This window comes from Trichoplusia ni, chromosome 4 (genome assembly GCF_003590095.1).
Source record: "Trichoplusia ni isolate ovarian cell line Hi5 chromosome 4, tn1, whole genome shotgun sequence".
Lineage (NCBI taxonomy): Eukaryota > Metazoa > Arthropoda > Insecta > Lepidoptera > Noctuidae > Trichoplusia > Trichoplusia ni.
In genome coordinates, this window is record NC_039481.1 from 2,905,972 (window position 1) to 2,930,118 (window position 24,147).

Consider the following 24,147-nt stretch of genomic DNA (forward strand, 5'->3'; position numbering starts at 1 on the left):
CAGCAGATAACATCACCATGTTTTGATTAAGTCTTTAAACTGTTTTTGAGTAGATAAATAAATGAATAATATTATCAAAACTATTTACATAGTTTGTTGAATGCTTAGTATCTTTTATATTGAAATAAATTTAATTATTATAATATTGATATATTATACTTAAATATCTCTCTCTCTTGACCAAGTGCGGTATGCAGAACTAGATTTGTGCCATGTAAACACACCTTTACATTTTACCGAGGTACTTATACTACTTATAAGTAAAATAACACGGAGTTTAGATCTGTGACGATCGAAGGAAATATTACGCTTTACGCAAGGTATAAAATTAGGATTCGAATACCTTATGAAAATAGCAGAGTATAATGTATTTCATGATAATAGTAATCAACTTTTAAATGAATATTTGTTTTAATATTGTTTGTATGCAACATACGAAATATTATCAGATTTGATTTTCACTTTTTAGAATGACAGTAAAAGAAAAGATATTATGGGTGCTTATTGTTGTATCAATTAAAACGATCAACAAGATAAAAAAAAACATTATTTTTGTCTGTATACATCCCCATATTTTTCTAAACGATGATTGTTGATTCGGATACGTTTAGAAACGAATAATCTAGTTTCAAATGTCAATGTCAAGTCAAATCTCAAACTGTTTACTTCCCCTTCGCGGTTTGCTTGTTTCTGCGTTGTAACCTCACATTTTCTGAATTCTGCTACAGTATTTTATATTTTATTTCACTGTGTTTACTGTTTTATGTTTAAGATTAAATTATTAAGTGCATGGAACCTTGAGTGACGAAATTAACAGAGTACAGGATGGCTTTTTCTTTTGGAGCCCCAAGTACTCAAAGTTCAACTTTTGGTGCTGCTGCTAAACGTAAGTTCATTCATAAGTACTGATAGAGTGTATCCGCTACGTTGCTAGTATTACTTTCAAAGTGAGCTTGTGTTGTAGTAAGATCTTCATTCAAAACATAAAATACTGACTATTGAACTTTTCAGCCACTTTTTCATTTGGGGGTGCTACGACAACAACTACTAGCTCTGGATTTGGTTCGTTTGGGGCGCCTGCCACTTCTACTGGATTTGGAACATTTGGCGCTCCTGCCACCAGCACTGGTAAATAAGACTCATGTTGTTACACTTGCACCTTTGTTCAGGTACTCAAAAACAAGGCAAGCAATCTTGGTTGTCACCATCTTTTTGTTCAAAAACCAGTTTTGAATTAAAACACAACTAAAAACAAATGTAAAACAACTATAACGATTACCAAAGCAACATAAGTATCACAAAAATAAATTAGTCATTACATATAAGTTTGACGCTACTAGCTAAAGATAATAATGTAATATTGTTTACTTTTTTTAAGTAAGACTTCACTTTTGACAAATGGAGTTTAGACAGGTTTTTTTTACACCATCATTAAAGGAATTAAATTCTTGTGTCACAGTGGGTTTCTCAAAAATACAAATCACATGCACATTGACACTCAGACTCAGAACAAACATTCACACAAGTACTTGTCATTTCTTTTTATTTCATCTTTATCTTTTTACAGCACCATTTGGGCAATTAGGAAGTGCACCAGCATCAACTGCTCCATCTTTGTTTGGCGGTACGGGATTTGGAGCTGCCGCTGCTAAGCCTGCCACAGGTATTCGTTGTTCATTACATTTTAGTTGTTCTAGCTAGACCTTATTGAACCCTACTGTATCATTTTACCTAGCAAGGCCAGGCCAACATTATTGTGAATCTTTTACAAAATGTAAGAAAAGTGATTGTGCATTTTATTAAGCATTGTTTCAAACATTTTCAGGTTTTGGAGCTACTACCTTTGGTTCTAACACATTTGGCACTGGCACTGGGTTTGGAACAGGAGCACCAACATTTGGTAGTGCAGCTCCAGCATTTGGGAGTACTGCACCAACATTTGGCAGTACTGCACCAACTTTTGGTACCAACACTCTTGGTGGTTTTGGTACTGGAAACACATTTAACTCTTCATTTGGGGCCAAGCCGGCCACAGGCTTTGGAGGTTTCGGAAGTAATCTTGGATCATCAACTCAATTCGGTCAGCCACAGGTATATTGATAAAGACTATATTGTTTTAACTATCTATTTGTTAACTAGTGCAATATTAGTGTATTATTTAACGACACACTTACTATTTAACAAATATAGATTTCACAAATTATTTCTTCATAACTTGCATTCAATTTAAAATCAGGTTGGTTATTATAAGCATTCTATTACAGCAACAGCAACAACAACAGCAACAACAGCAGCAAGCTGGCCCATCATCAGCACATGAAGCATTGGTAGCTGCAGTCTTCAACTGTAATGTGTTTGGGGATGAGCGCGACCAGGTACTTGCTAAATGGAACCTGATACAGGCAATGTGGGGAATTGGTAAGATATATTTTATTTATAGAATATTTTAAGACAGCTCAGACATACTGTTTAACTCGTTAAATAAATTTAAACATTTTCCTCAAAAACTGGTCAAGAACAAGTCAGAATTATGACATAATCCCGGTTCAGTACAAATAGGTTAACAACAAATTTATGGCACAAAAGGGCAACAGCAGTTCTGTTTTTAGCCTTTGGTTATAGAACTCAAACATGGAACAGACTTAAATGCACTTAAAAACCTTTTCAAATTCATTCCATAATGGTGATACATATTTATTCTGTTAGTTATCTAAAACTGACTGAGATCTGTTTAAAATGTATAGACATGAACATAAAACGACATTCCCAAATAAATATTACTTTGAAATGCGAAAATCTAGTATCCTTTAAATGCTTCATTTATAGGCCAAGCATACTACAGCCGTAATGCCCCACCACTAGAACTAAATGAACAGAACCCGCTATGCAGGTTCAAGTCAGTGGGCTATTCTCGCCTTAGCGGTCGCGACGATAAAGACGGCCATGTCGCCATGATGTTCAACAAGTCTGAACAGGATATTAAGTGAGTATACATTGTTTTGTAGCAGACTTTTTATGGATGGGCCTAGGAACAGGGCCAAGGAATAGAAATTGGATTAAAATGTCAAAATTTTTATTTTCGTAAGCCTAAGCATTTTTTCAACACAACAATCGGAAATTCAGTATGGGGTGGAACATCATTTTATATTGTAATACCTGCCATAGTATTGTAACAAATATTTATAACTTTATTTATTTAAGCTGTGCAGCTTAAAGATGTATCAACCTATATTAATAGTTGTTAGAAAGGTAGGTGTTAAGAAAAAATATATGTATAGGTAATATCAATCTGTGCAAAAGTTTAAAAGGAAATGTGTTTGTTCCAGAAATAATCAACAGGCTCTAATAACGTCTCTGCAGGGTTTGTTGGGAAACAAACCAAACTTAGCAGTCAATATTGAATGTATTAAAGCCGTATCAGACACCAAAAGCCAGGTCAGTTTTGGGGTCTGAAGTATTCTTGAAAGTATATTACATCCCTCCCAAAAAATGGTGATGACTTAGATGATCATCTTTATATAATTTTGCATGTGCCAGCTTTTAAGGGCCTAGATTATGCTAATTCCATTTGGAATTGTTAATTGGATAGGTTTTAGACAAATAGTAGTATACAGTATCATTCGGTATAATAACTTTTCTGAGATGTATTTACAATGATTTTAAGCTCGAGCTAACTCGGTCGCGAGTCGTGTTATGGATGTATTATTCAGAGCCATATCCACAAATTATGCGCTACCTTAAAACATAAGTTCAAACATAAAGCTTCCAATTTCGATGTGACTAGACTCTCTTTTACTTTAATGTTTTGTAAATCTTGCCATAAAACGTTTATAAGTATAAAAGTTTGTATGACAATACAAATATATTTTTAGGATAGACACCTAGATCGAAACTGGGCCTGAAGGAATTCATATAAATATTTCGATTTTGCAAGTCAGGGAGAAACACTGAAACACGGAAATGAAATGAATCAACAATGAAAACTGCTGAAACGCGCAGAGATCACCACCCTCTTTGAATGGCTTGGCCGATCTTACTAGTCGCAGTGACTAATAGGTTGTTGTGTGTATGTAAGGTGGTGATATTCGTGGTGGACAAGGGCGCGGGCGGCGCGCCGGTGTCGGCGGGCGAGCTGGCGGGCTTCCTGTGGGGCGGCGGCGCGCGCGCGGCGCTGGGCGGCGCCGGCTGCGTGTCCGTCACGCCCGTCACCGCGCCCACGCCGCAGATGCTGGCCCACTACCTGCAGACGCCGCCGCCAGGTATCTACTGCTAGACTTGGTCACAACCGGACACAGAGTCAGCGATTTTGAAAGACGATGTCTGTTCTGATCTGGATGTTCGACGCAATGAACTGACAACTTAATTTAGTAAGGTGGGAAAATCTTTTTCGACACCCGCTCCCTCGGGGGAGGGAATGGGTAGTGTTAGGTTCTTACTGACTACCTTAACTGCCGTGCTACGTCAACCGCGTGCGGTGCAAGGCAATCTAATTTTGTTCTTGTGTGCAGGTATGGACAAGCGTCTCTGGAAGCAAGCACAGGCAGACAATCCTGATCCTGAGAACTACATTCCAGTGCCCATTATTGGATTCTCTGAGGTAACTACTTATATCTGATTAATTCGGTTCTCGGGGTTCCGGGGTCGTCTGAAAGCCTATGACCACGATAGGCAGTTGATTTTTTTATTATTCACCTATGGGGTAAAAGAAATAGAATATGCTGGTGTTGTTGTAGATAAAGTTTCGCAGCCGCTGCCAGTCGGAGCAGGCGCGGCTGCAGGCGCAGTGGTTGCAGCGCGCGGCGGGCGAGCTGGCCGAGCTGCGCACGCGCCGCGCCGCCGCCAGCGCGCGCCTCGCCGACCTGGCCGCGCGCCTGCACGCGCGCAGGCACACGCTGCTGCAGGTACACACGAGCTACTAGTATAGAGCGGCCGAGCTGCGCACGCGCCGCGCCGCCGCCAGCGCGCGCCTCGCCGACCTGGCCGCGCGCCTGCACGCGCGCAGGCACACGCTGCTGCAGGTACACACGAGCTACTAGTATAGAGCGGCCGAGCTGCGCACGCGCCGCGCCGCCGCCAGCGCGCGCCTCGCCGACCTGGCCGCGCGCCTGCACGCGCGCAGGCACACGCTGCTGCAGGTACACACGAGCTACTAGTATAGAGCGGCCGAGCTGCGCACGCGCCGCGCCGCCGCCAGCGCGCGCCTCGCCGACCTGGCCGCGCGCCTGCACGCGCGCAGGCACACGCTGCTGCAGGTACACACGAGCTACTAGTATAGAGCGGCCGAGCTGCGCACGCGCCGCGCCGCCGCCAGCGCGCGCCTCGCCGACCTGGCCGCGCGCCTGCACGCGCGCAGGCACACGCTGCTGCAGGTACACACGAGCTACTAGTATAGAGCGGCCGAGCTGCGCACGCGCCGCGCCGCCGCCAGCGCGCGCCTCGCCGACCTGGCCGCGCGCCTGCACGCGCGCAGGCACACGCTGCTGCAGGTACACACGAGCTACTAGTATAGAGCGGCCGAGCTGCGCACGCGCCGCGCCGCCGCCAGCGCGCGCCTCGCCGACCTGGCCGCGCGCCTGCACGCGCGCAGGCACACGCTGCTGCAGGTACACACGAGCTACTAGTATAGAGCGGCCGAGCTGCGCACGCGCCGCGCCGCCGCCAGCGCGCGCCTCGCCGACCTGGCCGCGCGCCTGCACGCGCGCAGGCACACGCTGCTGCAGGTACACACGAGCTACTAGTATAGAGCGGCCGAGCTGCGCACGCGCCGCGCCGCCGCCAGCGCGCGCCTCGCCGACCTGGCCGCGCGCCTGCACGCGCGCAGGCACACGCTGCTGCAGGTACACACGAGCTACTAGTATAGAGCGGCCGAGCTGCGCACGCGCCGCGCCGCCGCCAGCGCGCGCCTCGCCGACCTGGCCGCGCGCCTGCACGCGCGCAGGCACACGCTGCTGCAGGTACACACGAGCTACTAGTATAGAGCGGCCGAGCTGCGCACGCGCCGCGCCGCCGCCAGCGCGCGCCTCGCCGACCTGGCCGCGCGCCTGCACGCGCGCAGGCACACGCTGCTGCAGGTACACACGAGCTACTAGTATAGAGCGGCCGAGCTGCGCACGCGCCGCGCCGCCGCCAGCGCGCGCCTCGCCGACCTGGCCGCGCGCCTGCACGCGCAGCGGCAGTGAGGAGTAAGAAGAACTCGTGGCTTAACTACAACTACAATAGTTGATCGGTCACAGATTTAGCTAAGTTTTATCCGGTCTACATACGAAGTGGGTGGCGCCAGAATCTAATCGGTTTGGCCGATGCAATTCATCACCCTCCGACAGCGAATTGTTTGACACATTCGTATTGTTAACTGTAACTTCATCATCGTCATTATCCCTAGGTCTGAATAATCCACTGCCGGGTAGAAGCCTCCCGTTCATGCTATTCTTCTCTGTGTCTTGCTCTTCGTATCGATTCTATTGCTGATAATTTTTAACCTCCCCATCTAATTTTTGGCCTAAGGCCTAGATTTCACCATACTCTCTTTCTCATCTCAGCAATATGACCCACATGGTGGTGGAGTCAGCTTTCCTTATATTTTCTTCTTCACTTCGCTCTATCTCTGACGTCATTCTCGGACAATTGGCATACTATTAAAAAAAAGGAACAATGTAAATTTTTGGTTTGGTTAAATAATGAAAAAATAAAAGATCATATTTTTATTTTTGGTGTAGCAATATTCTTAAATAACTTTTGTATCACAGGTGGTGGCTCGCCGTGAGGTCATAGGTCGCGTTGGCGCCGCTCTGAGTCCGGAGGAGGAGGCTGCACGGGCGCGCCTTCACGAGCTGACGTCACAACTCGCAGCCCCTCCGCTGTATAACGTAAGTTCCTATTTATAAAGGGGCAAAAAAGGAGTGGAGGCCCCCTTGCTCCAAATTATTGTATCTGTAATCCTAAAAAATAATCGAGTTTGTTTTAGATGCATACAACCTTCTTTTGTATCTTTGGTCACAATCTAAACTCTCACTCTTATAGTGTCTGTAGTGTGGGCTTCTACCGTGGTTTTAAAAAACCACACAGTCCCCTTTTAAATTTTTATTTTTCGAAAGTGCTGGGCCCCTGCTCATAGTGGGCGCCTAGGCACTGGTCTAAAGTGCTTTATGGATAAAGGTCGATTTATATCTACAGACATTGAGTGTGGCAGACACGTGCCGTGGCAGACAAAATGATATTAATTAAGCTATGCAGTAACTGCCAGTGAGAGCGGGCGCCGATGACGGTGTCTGTCGGTATCCGGGGTGTCTGTCACGGCACGTTTCTATACGTTACATATAAATAAATGGTGTCTGTCGGTGTCTGCCATACTCAATGTCTTTAGATATAAATCGACCTTAATACGGCACCGTATATAATGTGATTCGAAATATACCAGTATTATTTTAATTAAAGCTTCAGCGCTTGAACATGTAATACTGTCTTCGAATGTCTACGAATCGAGACAAGGGTATGCTGTTCGATCAAAATAGGGATGTTGGCGTCAAACATCACAACAGAACGCTTGTGCTACCCAGGGATCGACCCCGCGACACGTCACGCATAGTGAGTTTGGCGTGATGACCTCAACCACACGGCTATCCGTGCAATCAATTAGTACTGGTTGATTGATATGGATATCATCTAAATTATGTACTAAGTTTATAGCTATAAAAAGGTATTTAGGGTTCCATACCCAAAAAGTAAAAACGGAGGCCCATAACTGAGGTTCCGCTGTCGGCTCACCCATCCGTCCTGCTCATAACCTGATAGCTAGGCAGTTGAAATAACGTTTGAGGTTCAGAAAGGTTGTTACGGTTATGAATTTGTTGGTGAGCAACAAATAATTTTAAGGGCACCCTCACTTTTGCGAGTCCGACCTTCACTCTACCAGTATTTCTGATGTTTTACTTGTTTTCCTGTGAATTCTTAGATACAGGTATCAATTATTACAAAACAATGTTATAGATAATACATGATTATCGGACTTTAGTCAGACTATTGCGTATTCTCAACGATTTTCAAGTATATATTTTCTATCAAAACAGTACATGGTTCGCACACTATCTAATGGGATCAGACTATTTTATCAGTAGGGCCGTTAATTTCGATAGTCGACCTTGTCTGCCGAAATGTCTCCGATCACCCAGTGACCGCGTGTTCGCTTGTCTTATCACCTGCCTATCGACTTATCTCCAGACACCAGACATTGTTATAACAGATACCAGTGTACCGTGACGGTGTTGTTGATAAACTAACAATTAACCAAGTTACGTATTCGTTTACCTTTAAAATGTAACATTGTATATATAAATATATATTTTTTTGTACTAAGTTTGGTATAAGGCAAGCTGCACACTGGGAATCGTTAATATTGACATAGCAGTATTGTCAAGAGAAATCATAGATATGCAATATTATAGACAAAGGTGTAAGTTACTTTGCGACATCGGAATGACTACTTATTTTGTGTCTATTTAGTGTAGAATATCTTTCGTATGTATATTAACATATTTAGGAATTCACTTTATCACTGACTCATTTATAATCTTTGTACATATATTATATGAATGCCTTCGGAACCGGATAAATCCAGTTTTTGATTTACTCTGCATCTAATTTATACATTTTGTTTAGCATGCAGGAAAGGAGTGTACATATTATTTGATTCCATTATAATCTGTGATAAAAATTTAGTATCATTGTATGCCAAATGTTATGAACATCCGTTGGTTAAATTCCATAACTTTATTATATCAATTTAATAGGTTTGTACGTTATAAATGTCGTGGTTTACTATGAAACATTAGGACTCAAGTTATATGCACTGCGAACAACAGGTTTTCTCGTTCTCTTCTCAGAATTTTGCCCTTGCTTATAAATAACGATTTTTATCGTGCATGCCACTTTAAATACATTTATAGTACAATTTTAACAACATAACTCCACATTTTACAGTGCAAGTAAAGCAATAGATGAACAAGCAAAATGTGTTTGACACTATCATTGTTGTTAGCAAGTTATCATGATCACAGTACAAACTATGAAATGATACGCCTATCTTTGTTTGCAAAGTGACGTTGAAGCAACAATTAATTTTCATTTTGTATATTTATTTTACAAGCAGACAATTATAAAGGTAACTTAGGTACATATTTAGGAAAATGACTTTGTTCTAAATGTACGAGTTTTCAAGACTGTCTCCATTATGTGGTTGTTTGTTCATTTGATACATTTTGTCTGTCATGTGAGAATGTTAAACAGTTGTGATAGGGTTAATGTAAAAATGTCTCTAATAATAGTTTTACTTTTTTAACCGTTATCTGGTGAACTGATTGTAGATGTAAGTTTTCTTTAATATACTATTAGTGTATACTCAGCTTGGAAATTCTCTAGGGAAATTCTCTATTCAGGGAGAGAATCAAACAATTGATACATGTGTCTTGTCATGGGTTTACAGATGTGGGGGTATTTATTATCGGTTTTATGCAATATTTCTAAGGATTTGCAGGGAGAATGTGATTTCAGAAAATTGTGGAGTTGCTGTTAAAAGACGCTCTTGTAGGATTTTTTGACTTATCTGATTTTTTTTATGCTAAGCCTTTAAAATTGTTTCCAGCTTACTGCCAAAAAATTGCCTTTTGTAAACACGATATGCATTAGGGTGAGCCTAATACCAACGGCAGTGCCTTCGTGCCTACTAACAAGTAACAATCCAATCCATATAACGCTAATGGCCGCAAATGTAACTTAGATTTTCTTGAGGAAAAAACTCTTTAAAAAAAACATTTTCTTTATGAAAATACTAATGAAAATGAATGCGAGTCTGTTTTTTCCTAGGAAGGGGTGCCTCACTACGCATCCCTAATAGAAACTTAGCCTTATGCTGCTATATCTCAAGGGTCAAAACATCATGGAAGCAATTCTGTAATTCAGGAGCTCATAGTGCAGACCATAAGCTATATGAGAGAGATTCCCATCGATTCAACTTAACGTCCAAATTTCTTTAAGTCACCAAAACGAATTTCATTTGCCTACCATGTACTGTGGTGAAAACGAACGAGGAGCTTTAGACTCAACAATCAGGCAATAAGTTTTATAAACCCTTTCAATTTTAATACGTTTTCTGGTAACAAAACTCCTTGGAACGTCACTAAAGTAATTAAGTAGTTAGTAATCAGAATAGGGCCAGACCAGACAGATATCTCGATATCTTATCGGATAATACATTAGAGTTTGAAAGTCATCGGGAACAGCCGATTCAACGAGATTAACATTTCGCTCCGACGAAGGAGGTTTCACGTTTATACCACTGTTGTATCACGCACTCTGAATCCATATAATCTTGTGAATCAAGTGGGATAGTCGGAGGTATAAATGATAGGTGTTACTGGTAATTTCCGCTTATGGTCTCTGGAAAGAGATTTGTGATAGGTCGTTTTAAGATAACAATTGCTAGCTGTTTCGAGATCGTTATATTTGTCGGCTTCCTTGACAATTTTTTGTCTTTTAAAAGAGGATATTTATGGGGTGTATTTTTTTGTAAGGTTTTAATTACGATGTATCCAAAAATATATCACAATTTACGGTTGATAATTGCATATGTTACAATGATACGGAAATGAAACAACAGACAGGCACAAGCTTGTTGAATCTATTTAAAAGTGTTGTTGTTATTAAATGATTAGATAATGAAATTTCTATTTCAATGAAGGTTGGGCAAAGGTTACTGCATTTTGGTGAAGTTAAAATAATCTTGTTGCTTTGATATGAACAGTGTTTGGGTAAAATATTAAAAAGAAAAGCCGGGCAAGTGCGAGTTGGACTTCCATAACAATATCTTAAAAAAAAAAACCATAAAAACTATAAGCGTTTTTATTTCTATTGCTTGTTAACATAGCACCAACAGAAAAACAGACGACCACCCACTTTTTCCATAGTGAATATGAGGTTTTATTGTTTTCTATATAGGCTTTAGCATACATTGCGAAAGCCGTACATATCGGCATAAAAATTTCCGTCTTCTTGTGCATACAGAAGGTCAGAAAGTTTTTGTAAAAAAAGAACCTGCTTTACCATTAAAATTTTTTTAGGCCCCCCAAGTATTTGTTGTGTAGTATAGTGTGTTGGCTCAAAGCTCAAAGTAGACCCAGATTTTTTTTTATTCGCATTGTCACAAGTAGCAGCAGTACGGTAACTGCACTTGTTAATCGGTCCCTTCGGGTACTATGGCCAAACATTTTTACTTTTTTTTTCGAAATAACGAACGCAACGAATAACGTCGCAATCCTGATATACACTTATATCCGCAAACGTTCTTTTTTCAGTACATCGATAGAAGAGAGATTACGCTATGTCTTTAAATCCGACAATGATGTCAAGTCCAAAAAACCCAGCCTAAAATAAATGCTAATAATGCTATTGTGACGTCTTTATGGAGTGAATAATCACTTTTGCTATGATCAAGCAACTTTTTCGAATAGAAATAATCATACTTGTTAATTGATTTTTTTTTTTATCAAGAGTGATTTGATCAAAGGTGTTGGAAGTGGTATAAGCCATTTAGGGGCGAAGACATGAACACGGGGCATTAAGTTTGAATATTCTTATGACAGTTTATTTAATTTGTGCTTACTAGTTTTTGCCCACATACCTTAACTACGTGGATATTGGTTATTGCGACCCAAAACCAATGTACAAAACTCCATAGTTATTTTAAAGTCCGCCATAAGCCATACCCGACATGCATATCACACGTGATTAGGCCTAAAAACCAAGCTATGATCAAGCATATTATTTTTTGATATGATAAATATAATCTGAGGAAAAAAGTGTCTTTATGATATTTTTTGGGCGACGTCAGATTATAATTTTTGGACCACTACTGAGACTTAAAGTAAGACTGGTGATTTTGGTAGCTAGATATAATTTTCACAAATTGTAGTTGCCGCTATAACAAAAAATTGAAATAATCGAGTTCAAGCAACGCGGCAACGGTATGCCAGTGGTACCATCATAACGTGACAGGTGTCCAAATTTTTCAAAAAGGCGTTCCGGAGTTCAAAAAGTGCTAAGCCGCTTAACGTTAATAAATGGATTTTGATTTTGGTGATGACAGTCTGATCATAACTTTAGAATTACCCTTACGGACAAATATATCTAATATGTAGATATACCTACTTACAGCATTTTTATTCAATGAACGCTATAAAAAAGCACCATAATAAATCTTTGTATGTACTGAAGTTACCTCTTGTTTAGGGTCGGTTGAATGAGCTGCTCTGTGCGGTGAGACTGCAGCGCAGCGCCAGCACAGGCGCATCGCATGAACGCTACCATCTGGATCCTGGTAAGATATCTATTTAATCCAATTTTAAAAACAATCAGCTATATTTTTTAACAACTTCTTCACTATACTTTCACTTCAAATCTATGAACTTAATTTAAAATGAAGATTTACTATCACAATAATAGTACAGTAGAATAATATAGAATAGTAGGTTGAATTTACGTCCGATAATTTGGGAATGTACAGGAATAACATTGTTTTTTTTTCATTATCTCATTGGAATTTTACAACTTTTTGGGAATACCTAATTGTGAGATATTTGTGTGTCAGCACCGTCAGTATCTACGTCGGATTTATAATAATTAAAATCTTTAATAATATTACTTTTGTTTTTGTAGGTGCACAAGAAGATGTGAAGCAGTTTTTGTCTCTACAACAGAAAGGGATGGCTCACCTGTTGGACACAGCGCGTAAGGACTTGGCCGCACTCGGTATTATTGCCGAGGGCATGTCGCGGCTTGTTAGAGCTTAACCTGTGACATCTTGAGCCCATTCAACGACCATTGATCCAGGGTTGGAATGAGAGATTTTGGTCACTGTAAACAGAAAAAGATAACACTATTCTCACCGTATTTTTGTACTAGGAATAAATGATATCAATTGAAAATAACCCTACTTTACTTTGGGTAGAGTTTCTTTGATCTTTTTAAACTGTAATCTTATATACTTGGAGGGGTACGGGGTAGGGATCGAACCTCTTAGCCCTTATTACCATGGATCGGCTACTGATTGACCTACAATATATTTCATAGTATTTTTCTAATTAAACTTCGACATCGAGAAGCAATCTGAATTTAAACAAATATTCCTACATTTTTATTGTAATCTAGATATTTCATAACTACATTATTCTTCGATTTGTGCTTTCGAAGAATCTTCTTTATGATTTCCTCATATTTGTTATGCAAATGTTGAATAAAAGTCGATTAAATCTGTTTTTGTTTATGTATCTTATAGTGTGTCACCTAATTAAATGATATTATCTGTATCCAAAGCGGATGGATATGTCCCCTAAGAAATATTCCGGAATCGATCCAAATATTTTGTTTACGTGTGTTTACTTTGCTTTTTCCTGTGTAGTTTGTATTGAGTTTTATTTCTATCTAAAGATAAAAACATATGTTCGTTGTAGGCATGCCTCGTCACGTACCATGTTTGCTAGCGATAAAGATACGCTGATGCATTCGTTAATATATTTAGGCAATAGTTACAGCAGAAGGGTATTTGGCAATAAAAGGCGAGCAGAAACAAATTTATCTTACGTATATTAAATTAACTCTTAGTACTTAAATCTAAAGGTAAGTCTGTCCGTCTGATTAGTTGTTCAATAGGTTTGCACTCTAGCCTCTTAGAGCAAATGAGGTTAAGAGGCATTTCCTCGTCCATAGGACTGTACATGCGGCCCGGTGGGCTTTGATCAACCTTTTCTAGAGGAACCTCCTCCAATCGAGACTGGTTCTCGTATGTGTACACCTTCTCGTTAATACTGGCTCCCAATGTGGGATAGGGAATTGAATTGTTGTAGTAATTTCTGTACGCATGCTCATACATCTGCGTGTATTCCATGTAAGACATCTCATTTGTTGGGATCCTTACTGGGTAAATAGGTTCTAGAGTCCTGATGTAAGTGACTTGATCACCCCTCGGCTGGTAAGGCGTGATTTGGAGAGACTGGTCCGCCATCATCGGTGTGTACGTCGGCCGGGGTGGCGACAGAGAGCTGACTGGCGAGGTGTACGCTCGGCTTCCGTGAACAGGCGATGTGGGTTCTAAGACTGTGTACGAAGAGCTATTTTCCTTTGAAGGCGAGAAGGCATCGGAGCTGTGGACTTCGTCTGATGACTCTCGTCTCGCGATCTGTTCCGTTGTATAGTGCTTGTATGTTTTGACGTGTTTTCTTAGACTGGAGGGGTCGGTGTAGCGCTTGTTGCAGCCGACGACCTTGCAGCAGTAGGGCTTCTCAACTGCGTGTGTTCGCGTGTGTTTGAATCTGTCGCTTGAGTTTGAATATGCTTTGCCGCAGCCCTGATAAATAAAAAAATAAAATTATTAACTTGGTGTTATAAAAATATTAATTAAAGAAAAATTTAATACAACAATTTTTAATAAAAGTAGAAAAAAAATTATTTCTTTAAAATTTAAACCTAAATTCAGTATAAAGTTAATACAAACCTCATATGGGCAAACGTAGGGTTTTTCTCCGGAGTGTGATCTAAGATGAATTTTTAAGTTTTCAGCTCTGGAGAAACTTTTGTTGCACTGATTGCAAGTGTGTGGCCGTTCATTTGTGTGTGTTCGTACATGCACTAGCATTTTGTACCTGTTGAAAATTAAAATAAATCACATTTAATTTTGCAAATAAAAATCATTTTTTTTTATTATTTTAAATTTCCCTTAAATATAAAATAATCAAATATTTAATGTACTAACCGTGCATTAAATCCTCGTTGTGGTCTCGTGCATCCCTTCCACCCGCAATAGAAGAGTCCATCTCTGTGCGCGAGCGCATGCGTGCGGGCGACATGCGCGGAGAGCCGCGTAACGCTCTGGAAGTGAGCGCCGCAACCCTGCCACAGGCAAACCCCCTCCGGACTCTCGACCGTGTCACTCGAGCGATCCGGGGAAGAACCACCCGACGAAACCTCATCTTCCAACTAAAAAAAAAACAAGAAAATTAATAAAAATAATAAAAGAAAATAATCACCTTTAGTTAATGTTTGTTTTCGATAAAATGCAAATAAACAAACAAATTCGCACCTGTGGTGGACGAGGCGGTAAAACTACTGGCCGTGCGAAATAAGGTGCGAATCTCTCAGCAGGCATCCATCGCTGAACCCTGCACCCGTCCCTAGGTATATCAGATCTCCATGCGGGAAACACTAACATTTTTACATTCACTTGTTTACTAGCGAAAATTAAATAATTCAATCTAAACTGGCTGTGGTCACCGCGCGGTCGATACGGACAATGATGGCGGGCGCTCGCGTCGCCTACTTATAAAACGTCTGCGAGTGACAACGCGCTGATAAGAGGATGAGTCCCCCGCGAACACGCGCCTTCTATACATTTCACATTATATCTTTTTTTACCTCAGTTTCAGGGCATTTTTTTATCGTTAGACAAATTATGTTTTTTAAGAACTTTTTTGTATTTGAAAGTTCATGTCTATAAGGGTTATTTTCGCGTGGCGCGCTTCTGTTGTGGAACTTACGTCGAGTTGTGTGTATGTGGAGCGTTATCAGAAGCCGCCTGCCGCGGCTGCTGTCCAGTTATTACCGGTCCGATAGGCCGCGGTTCAATAGGTGACTGATATCGCGGTGTCGGTGTGAAGCGACCTCTTACTGGTTCTTATTGACGATCTCATTACTAATTGCCTTCAAGACAGAGCTCTCAAGAACGAAGCGCTGTGTACTGAACTACTGACCACGCCGTGGTGACTATCACGTATTCGTAAGCGGAAGTTTGCTCTTGGGAAATAGGATTTACCAGTCTGTTGTTGTTATAAAAACAACTCGGTTAAATAACAGATAAATATTATTTATTCATAATAAATTACCTATCTGTTGATTCAGTCATATTGAAGAATTATTATATCGAGTGTATTCGGACAACACGTGATATAAAATTTATCGGATCCTGTAGAAAATAGTGTATTTTAGATAGTCTGAAGTTCTGAACTTACATTAATTTAATCGTCTCATCATAATGCACAATCGCTTTAAACATCTTATCTAGTATTTCGATAGGACAGTCAAAAGACTAAATTTCCAACCCGGCTATTAATGAGTGTGTTAACATGTATCGACCTGCATCGCGGTTCAAAGAGCACTTTATAAATCACGTAATTCCTTAAAATAGACTTATTTTTGTAAAACTTAAACGAACTTTGATCGAATTTATCTATAAATACTGATAGATATTGTAGAGATACATTTGATAGGATAATGGATATAGATTAATAGCTTGCATAATAATAACAGTAATATTTATAGAAAATGATGTCATGTAAATATTGAAACATAATATACTGCTAAAAAGTAAAATGTGTTAAACTACTCCAAAAAAAATATACCTACAAGTACACTCAGCGTTAGAGGTAAAAAGTATCTCACTAAAATTGGGAATGACAAAGAAGCTTCATTAAAAACTTTTTTTAATGAGGTTCTAACAATTCCGTTTATGTTACCGAGACTAATTAATACCTGGGCCCCGATTCTGCTATTTACAAATGTCGATGAATGAATGAATTTTTTTTGGCTTAATGACAATTTTCGTATTCCCTTCAGAATTTTTCAACACAAAAATTTACAACTCTGTACGGGACGGTACACTCATGGTCAATACAATATTAACTTCCAATTATTGTATTGGCAAAATGCTTCATCTAAATCAGACACCCCACCCTATCTCAACATCATGTTTATAGGATCCAGTTTAATAATTCCGAAGTATTAAAATTGTAGAATTGTTGCGCTGATGAAGTTTTATGAAAACAATATCTAAACACTAGCTGTTGCCCGCGACTTCGTCCGCGTGGTTAGAAGATATAAGTTATAATTTATACCTGCCTTATATCTATCTATCTGCCTTCTATCTATCTTGTAGGATTCAGTCAGCGTTTGCAATGTAAGCGCAAAAAATGGGTTTTTTTACGACCTCACATTAGAAACCTCAAAAATTGTAGCCTATATGTTATTCTGATGTATAAGCTATATTGTGGTAAAGTTTCATTCAAATCCATTCAGTAGTTTTTACGTGAAATAGTAACAAACATCCATACATCCATACTTACAACCTTTCGCCTTTATAATAGTAGTAGGATGACAAAATGTATCCACAAAAAACTACCTAAAGTTTCGACATACTTCAATTTTCTTCCGTGATGGCGTTCAGTTTCAGCTTAAAAAAATACCACTTGCCACTTTAAGATATATTTAATATACCTTTTTCATACTTGTCGAATTATCCCGGCTATTCCGGACCTCAATTATCTTTTATTATATTTAAAACGACATGTCATAGTTTATTATCGAGTTTTAACATCATAGATTCTAATCATGAAAAGTCCACCTGTTACATCGATTTTATAACAGACTTCTTAGGTACCTAGTTGTCTGCCATTTCTTTGTACTTATGACTTCTTGAAAGAAAAGTGTCTTGTATTCTCATTTTTGACTCTACAGCGTTAACGTAATTGCACGTGACGTGTTAGTGATTATTGGGCTATTTCCGACAACAAAGTCCACCAGACAGACATACTGTAGCTTCTGATAAAGGTAAGTACCTATATCAGCTAGGCCGTTGGAAAATTTGATGAACACGGCGTAAAATGTCATGAGCCCGTGATGTAGGCTGCAGTGCGGCGTGGCCTTATCTAATCATGTTACGTTCGTCTGCCAAACTCGATCAAAGATTACACTCACCTGATGCCGGTTACGTGAGGATTACAATTAGGCTTAGGTACTTAAATCCTAGTAGGTTACTTAAAGTCATGGGTTTCCGTTATGTCACTGGCACTTCTGCTTTTACAACGCTCGTCACTTCGTTTGGGGGAGATAAAGGTAATTCCTCGAAGTTTTCTGTTTTTTGTATGTTGTTTTCCTCGTCTACCCCTTTCTCGAAAAGAGCCTAGCATTTTTTCATGATAGTATTGTTTTTCTAAAGCTACTTGAAATATGGACCTAGTATCGTGGACTTGTTCCGTCTCATGAATATAGAAAATCAATATTTGATAAAAAAACCGAAACGTTTTCCCCTTTACTTATATCGAGGACAATTGTAAACTCTCCAGATTCCTTGTCTTCAAATGTAAATCACTTGTGATTTTTGCTCAAGTTTTAATATGTATCTTGTGGGCTTCAAAGTCGATTTGGTATGACTTTGAGCAGGGCCGGATTAACCACCTCGGGGCCCCTAGGCACAGTTCGTTTCGGGCCCCCCTTGTTTATACCACAGCAACGCAATTTTGGAAATTTTACAATCCCCGTTTTTATTTTTTTTTATCGGGAGTGCTAGGCCCCTGGTCATCATGGGTCCCTAGGCACTGACCTAAAGTGCCTTATGGATAATACGGCACTGACTTTGAGTCATCAAATGTACTATTTAATAGTTTTTGCTGCCGAACCCAGATCTTCTTTATCTTTAGCTAAGTTTTTAATTCTTTTTAAACCTAAATAATACATGTTTATCTAGGTTGATTGCGTTAATTATCTCCTTAAGCGATAACGTGCATGACGGCAAAATGTAATCAATCATGCTGGCAAAACAAATGCCACGTATTAAAAGCCACGCAGGATGCTGTTTCAAAAGAACTGCAAAGTAAGATACGAATAAAGGAAGAACAATGATAAGGCTAGATACTGATGTTAACAGACAGTTTAGAGATTCCAAGGTTGTGGATACCTGCCATAAATACACAACGTGACAAAGCAGCTCGCTCCGTGATCTCCGCGATCAAATACCCTGCAAAACTCTGCGTCATTGAATACTTGCTCAAACTAATGATAATGTTATCAGTTAAGTTGTAGGTGTGTATGTGTGTGTGTGCCCAATACATGTTTACACGTTCGAGAAGGCGCGTGTGCACGTCGGGCGGCCCCCTGCGGCCGGTGGCGGCGCGTGCGCCGGTTACAGCCGGTTCGCTTATCACCGTTGTCGTCTTCAACGCTTACTCTAGTCTCAGTAAATTTTATGAAGTACTTAATAAATGTATGTATAAAAATATACGCTTTGATAATGTCTCGGCGGATTCCTTCCACAGACTTCATTAATAATATACTTATTTGGTATCTCAAATATTGTTAGTGAATTGTGATCAAATTTTTACATTTTATTTGAATTCAACTGATGTTTGTCTTATTACCTATCATTCTTGAGGTCATTCCGGCTGGGATTTTTTTATTTGCTCCTAACTTTGTTTAAGCTGAGAACCTACCGAAGTATATTCGAGGTCATTTTAAAAAAATAATTATTTATAATAGTTAGATAAGATTGATCCGCAATTATAAAGTATGATAATTCAGTTTATTTCGAGTAATTGGTTTGAAATTTAAATATAGTTTGTTTTTGTTTTAGGACTAAGAGGGCTTAATGCTCGTGAATAGGATGGGCACAGAAAACTTCAGATCACATGGAGTTATTATAAATCCATTTTACAAAGTAGATACAAGAAAAAACGATTCTAAATTTTATTTGATTTAGATATCCATTACTAGACAGGTATAAACTGCTGTGCCAGCCAGAGGCGCGCAGAGCTTGCCTGATCGATCCTGTGCCTCTGGCTCGGGGCGATGAAGGGGCCCGGGGTGTTTTTAGTCGGTTGGAGTCCGACATATCCCCACGCCATGGTAATGCTATCCATTAGCACATAACCCAGGAGAAAAAAGGAAAAATAGGTTCAAACACCTGACGTCCTGGAATTTCATCATTCAGGATTAAGGCCCATTTGCATTACCTACGACATCACGCCGTTTACCGCCAATACCCATAAAATATGCTGCAATAATGTATGTTCACGTGTCCTGAGACTATTACAGACGTGTTTACGTGCTCTGTATCGCAGAGTCCGCCGGGGGCAGCCGGTCTGACTACACTGGTTTGCACCAGTTACCCCTTATCTCACACGGCTACAAACACTCGGCTTAATGTATTTCATCATCAATGACCAACGTTATAAATGGCTAATTTAATTAAATAAGTATTCATTGTTTTAGCACTAGAATAGCTATTTAAGTCTTTGAAGTTTAAAGGCTGAAGTAGAGCAGTTTTTTATCAGTTGCATTAAGGATGGCCCTTCACCTTTATTGGTTACTTCGTTTACACTCTTTACTTTAAGAGTATTAGTTTTAGAGTATTCATAAATAAGCTGATATAATATTCCATTTTTTTAAGTCGTTGAAACTGTTCACGTTGACCTAAATTCAATTTTTAGTTCTAATCCAAGGCCAATCATTTTAGTGTAACAACATAATTATACCATAAGATGTATTCTACGTATAGGTACGATGCAAACGGAAAGCAAGCCTAGCATACATCTTACGGTATATGTTCCTCCTAATTAGGTACCTAATCGCTTAAAAACGATTAAGCCAGCTTTATATAATTGTTGATATTTAATTCAATTTTAAGAAGTTCTACTTTAAGTGTGCGACCGATCTGACAGAAAGACCTTAGGATACAAAAGTTCAATTTCTTCCGGTAGAAACTTATTTAAGGTTTCATGAAGACGTAAATTGATCCGCGTGGACCACGTATGCATATACACGTCACCTTATCATATTACGGTATATTACGCAATTACACGTTGCTTCTGATTAGTGTATGTGTTTTGTTTTTCATGTAAAATCAAGATTTACCTAGATATCATAATACGTTGCAAGCGTTCTTAAGGTCAGTTCGCCGATACTCGGAACTTCAAGCCTACAAGAAATCCGTCCTTTCTAGCATTGCCTAATAAACCTATCCTTTTCCCCTGCCCTCCACCTTAATTATTTGGTAAGTATTGCGCGTAAAGTGTTTTTATCCTTGTATCTCTATCAATCGTCATTCTGCTAATTGTGGACAGATTTTCCTATCTTAATCTCAAGAAACTATTACATTTCCCGGTTATATGCAATAGTTTACAAGTTTAAACCGCATTTTCACGCGAAAGGTCGTAGGTTCAAACGTGACACTTAAGTACCAATAATTTAATTTATTATAATCCATTAAATACCTAATCACATAAGCTCTAGTAAATATGATCAGTAGCGTTTTAACGTAATTGGTTTTATCGGCTCAATAATTTATAGCTGACAAACTTATATAAAATTGCTCTTCTAACAGTCGTCCAGACAATCCAAAAACACAACATAGGTATGTTTAATCATGCTATGAGTTATGGACCCCAGATTGTGTAAAATGCTAAGAAAGATTAAAGAAAACCTCCTCTTAAAGCAAGTCTATTGTCGCGTTAGAAGAGGATATAGTCGGATGTACTCTATCGTGCAGCGAGCCGATGCGACCACATCCGTTTAAGAAGTGCTGGAATTCTTCTATGACTCTTCTTTTCCGATTCTTCGAACCCGATTCTTCTACTTACAATGGCCGATGAATGAATGGCAACTGGATTAAACTATTGATATTCTCTTAAGCATTTTGTCAACACAATAATTTGAAATTCATTGTATTATTGACCATGATTGTTGCGCCCGGTTCCGAATTTCTAATGATTGTGTTGTAAAATGCTTAGAATAATAGGAATAGTCAATTTAATCCAATTTTTATCCATAAACCGGCAATTGTAAATAGCAGAATTGGGGCCCTGATTGGCTTCTAGGACGTCAATAGCTGGTCTACCAGGAAGACACCAGAATGACTTAAATATTGCTCCTTTATTTCATCCGCCAACATGTAACATCGTAGGTCAGTCGATAATTACTTAACGTTATGCAATCAATTTGGAGAAATTACGGAGCTCATCCTTCTACTGTCATAATCTGGATAAACATATATACCTAAAGACAATATCAGTTACACTGATGGCAAGATATATGAATAATAAAGATAATGCGATGTAAGGCCAAGCGCAAACTGAGTAAATGCTTTAATTTTATACGAATGCAAAAAAAAAACCATTAAATTGATGACTGCCCAAAATGGTTTGCAATGTTTTTGGGTCCATTAATGATAGGTACTAATACCTATCTACGTACCTACTTTTGTGCATACTTAAGTATATGATGGGTTTCACTGCGGGGACCGCTCCATTTTATTGTTTACTTCATGAGTCGTTCCAATTTTCGGAAGTGTTAATGTAAATTTTTCAATTGTTTTATTTGATTAATAGAAAGAAACTATAGAAAAAGGAAAAACTATGATAATATATAAAAAATTGAGTGCGTAAATATATAATCTTTTTTTACCTAGGTATGAGAGGTAAAATAAGATTTCACCGATATTAGACTGAAGTGTTTAATGAAACTGATACAGATAGAGATGGTAAGTATGGTAACTGTGATACGCGTGCTAACGCAAACATCGGAGGTGTGAGATGAATGATCAACGAATGTTCTAACGTAACGCTACGATGTTCCTCCCGTGGGGCGCGTTCACACAGTTCGCTGTGTGCACAGCCTAGTCTGTTTCGTAATACACTTCTGATTATCGCGATAATCACGGCATCAACGCGTGCGAAATTTGATTGTTCACGTCTTAAGATAATACCGCAAATATCAATGATAAATACCTGAAAATATGTACAACTTATTTTTAGCGAGATCTACACAATAGATAATGTAGATTGGGGTGGATTAGATTAATATTCTCCGATCGTAATTAATTTACACGTCATTCATGAAAACATTGAACTTGAATCTGATTCTGAATAATGACGAGGTTTATTTATGAACTAGCAGTCTAAGTACATACCACATATCACGTCATATGAATATGACATTAGTGTTTTCATTATATTTTTTTATTGTGCTTTAAATAATAGATTTTAATTTATTGACATGAAAATGTATTCTTCTCAAGATAATAAAATAAATTAACAGAAATTACGTTCTAAATTTTTTACTCTAATACTGATTTCAAATGAATAAAGAAATATAGATTTTTTTTTCGTAATCATTCCAAATACGATACTTTATTATTTAATTTAAAATAACACAATCAAATTCGTTGTTAATATAATTAAAGTTTAAAACAGCATAGAACAGGTCAATATCCTATTGTTAGTTATAAAAGAGGTAACATGACTATTTGCATACATCGGGAACGAAAAGCCAAGTTCTATTAAAATACTATCATAAAACAAAACGTGAAAAGAACTTACCATTTTTTCAAGTTCCTTTTAAAATCTGGCCGTCAGCTCTAATCTGGATCAACTATTGACACGTCAACTGCACCGGTGGCCGCTACCCACTAATATGACATTTCCCGCCAAAAGATCATGGCAACTTTGAGTTTCGACCACACGCGAACTACGCCAAAATAAAAAATCGAAAATAGCCGCCACGATTATGCCGCGGCGAAATTAAAATAGTCATACTCGTGTGACGTATGTTTGTCCCCCCTCCAAGCGAGTTTTCTTTGGGGTTTCGTGAACCTATGCCACTAATAATTAGTATGGGATATTAGGTCATTGTGACGTAAGATTATTCAGATATAGGTCTTTCTGGTGCCTCAAAATAGTTCGAATACCAAGATCTTTGTAGACCTAGTTCTTTTAAATGCTGTACCTTAAAGGGTTGTGTAAAATTGCAATATGCCATCATAATTTTGATTTATTAATGTCACATTATTCGTTTATAGTTATAGTTTTTAATACCTACATCGATGCCCGAAGTCCGAAGTGAGCGGAGTTGTTTGATGCTGAACAAAAATATCTTCACGCGACCCCCGGGTATTGGTTCTCGTTATACCTACCTGTGAGATGCTATTCTAAGTGGATTTCGTCTATAAAAAGCTTTATAATTATTGTAACTTTTATACGTTTCTGCTGGTTCATTTTGTCCGAGGTAAACTTTTAATCACTGAATAAAAATGCAGCACGCAGAATCTTTATGTTCTAAGTATATATGTTTTTTTTTGTCGAATAACGTCATAACATTCAGAACTCCACGCTTACTCTTATAATCATAACAATACTGAGCACTATTCTATCCTTACGCATTTTTATCATATTCATCAATTGGTATCATCAAGTTGCCGAGGTTGGCCGTAGTCTATTTTTCTTTTCACTCCCAGTAAAGTCACTTTTTTCTCTACGAACAAGTCTCTCTAGCGCTATCTACAAT

At 39.0% G+C, this 24,147-nt stretch overlaps 2 protein-coding genes across 3 annotated transcripts; one reads left to right on the forward strand and one right to left on the reverse strand.

Annotated features, from left to right (window-relative positions):
• The first annotated feature begins 564 nt into the window (after nucleotides 1–564).
• On the forward strand, nucleotides 565–13,302 carry LOC113492536 (probable nucleoporin Nup54). Its single transcript, XM_026870022.1, has 13 exons — nucleotides 565–886; nucleotides 1,012–1,128; nucleotides 1,568–1,663; nucleotides 1,826–2,091; nucleotides 2,265–2,418; nucleotides 2,827–2,983; nucleotides 3,327–3,435; nucleotides 4,076–4,259; nucleotides 4,509–4,597; nucleotides 4,734–4,901; nucleotides 6,747–6,866; nucleotides 12,280–12,367; nucleotides 12,706–13,302. The coding sequence occupies exons 1-13, from the start codon at nucleotides 826–828 to the stop codon at nucleotides 12,837–12,839; spliced, it is 1,743 nt and encodes a 580-aa protein (XP_026725823.1). The 5' UTR covers nucleotides 565–825; the 3' UTR covers nucleotides 12,840–13,302.
• Nucleotides 13,303–13,611: 309 nt separating this feature from the next.
• LOC113492538 (zinc finger protein GLIS2-like) lies at nucleotides 13,612–23,201 on the reverse strand. 2 transcript variants are annotated; one of them, XM_026870025.1, is made up of 4 exons: nucleotides 23,184–23,201; nucleotides 14,798–15,021; nucleotides 14,540–14,687; nucleotides 13,612–14,392 (listed from the first exon to the last, which is right to left on the reverse strand). In XM_026870025.1, the coding sequence occupies exons 1-4, from the start codon at nucleotides 23,184–23,186 to the stop codon at nucleotides 13,640–13,642; spliced, it is 1,128 nt and encodes a 375-aa protein (XP_026725826.1). In that variant the 5' UTR covers nucleotides 23,187–23,201; the 3' UTR covers nucleotides 13,612–13,639. The 2 variants fall into 2 exon arrangements, with proteins under 2 accessions (XP_026725826.1, XP_026725825.1); XM_026870024.1 differs by lacking the exon at nucleotides 23,184–23,201 and adding an exon at nucleotides 15,125–15,343.
• Nucleotides 23,202–24,147: the final 946 nt, after the last annotated feature.

Excerpts from the sequence above, each read along its gene's own strand:
- LOC113492536 (XM_026870022.1), top strand. The coding sequence starts at position 826 with ATGGCTTTTTCTTTTGGAGCCCCAAGTACTCAAAGTTCAACTTTTGGT. Across the intron at positions 2,092-2,264 it reads CTCAATTCGGTCAGCCACAG|CAACAGCAACAACAACAGCA; the intron begins GTATATTGATAA and ends ATTCTATTACAG. Across the intron at positions 2,419-2,826 it reads ACAGGCAATGTGGGGAATTG|GCCAAGCATACTACAGCCGT; the intron begins GTAAGATATATT and ends CTTCATTTATAG.
- LOC113492538 (XM_026870024.1), bottom strand. The coding sequence starts at position 15,253 with ATGTTAGTGTTTCCCGCATGGAGATCTGATATACCTAGGGACGGGTGC. Across the intron at positions 15,022-15,124 it reads TACCGCCTCGTCCACCACAG|TTGGAAGATGAGGTTTCGTC; the intron begins GTGCGAATTTGT and ends TTTTTTTTTTAG. Across the intron at positions 14,393-14,539 it reads CCTACGTTTGCCCATATGAG|GGCTGCGGCAAAGCATATTC; the intron begins GTTTGTATTAAC and ends TTTATTTATCAG.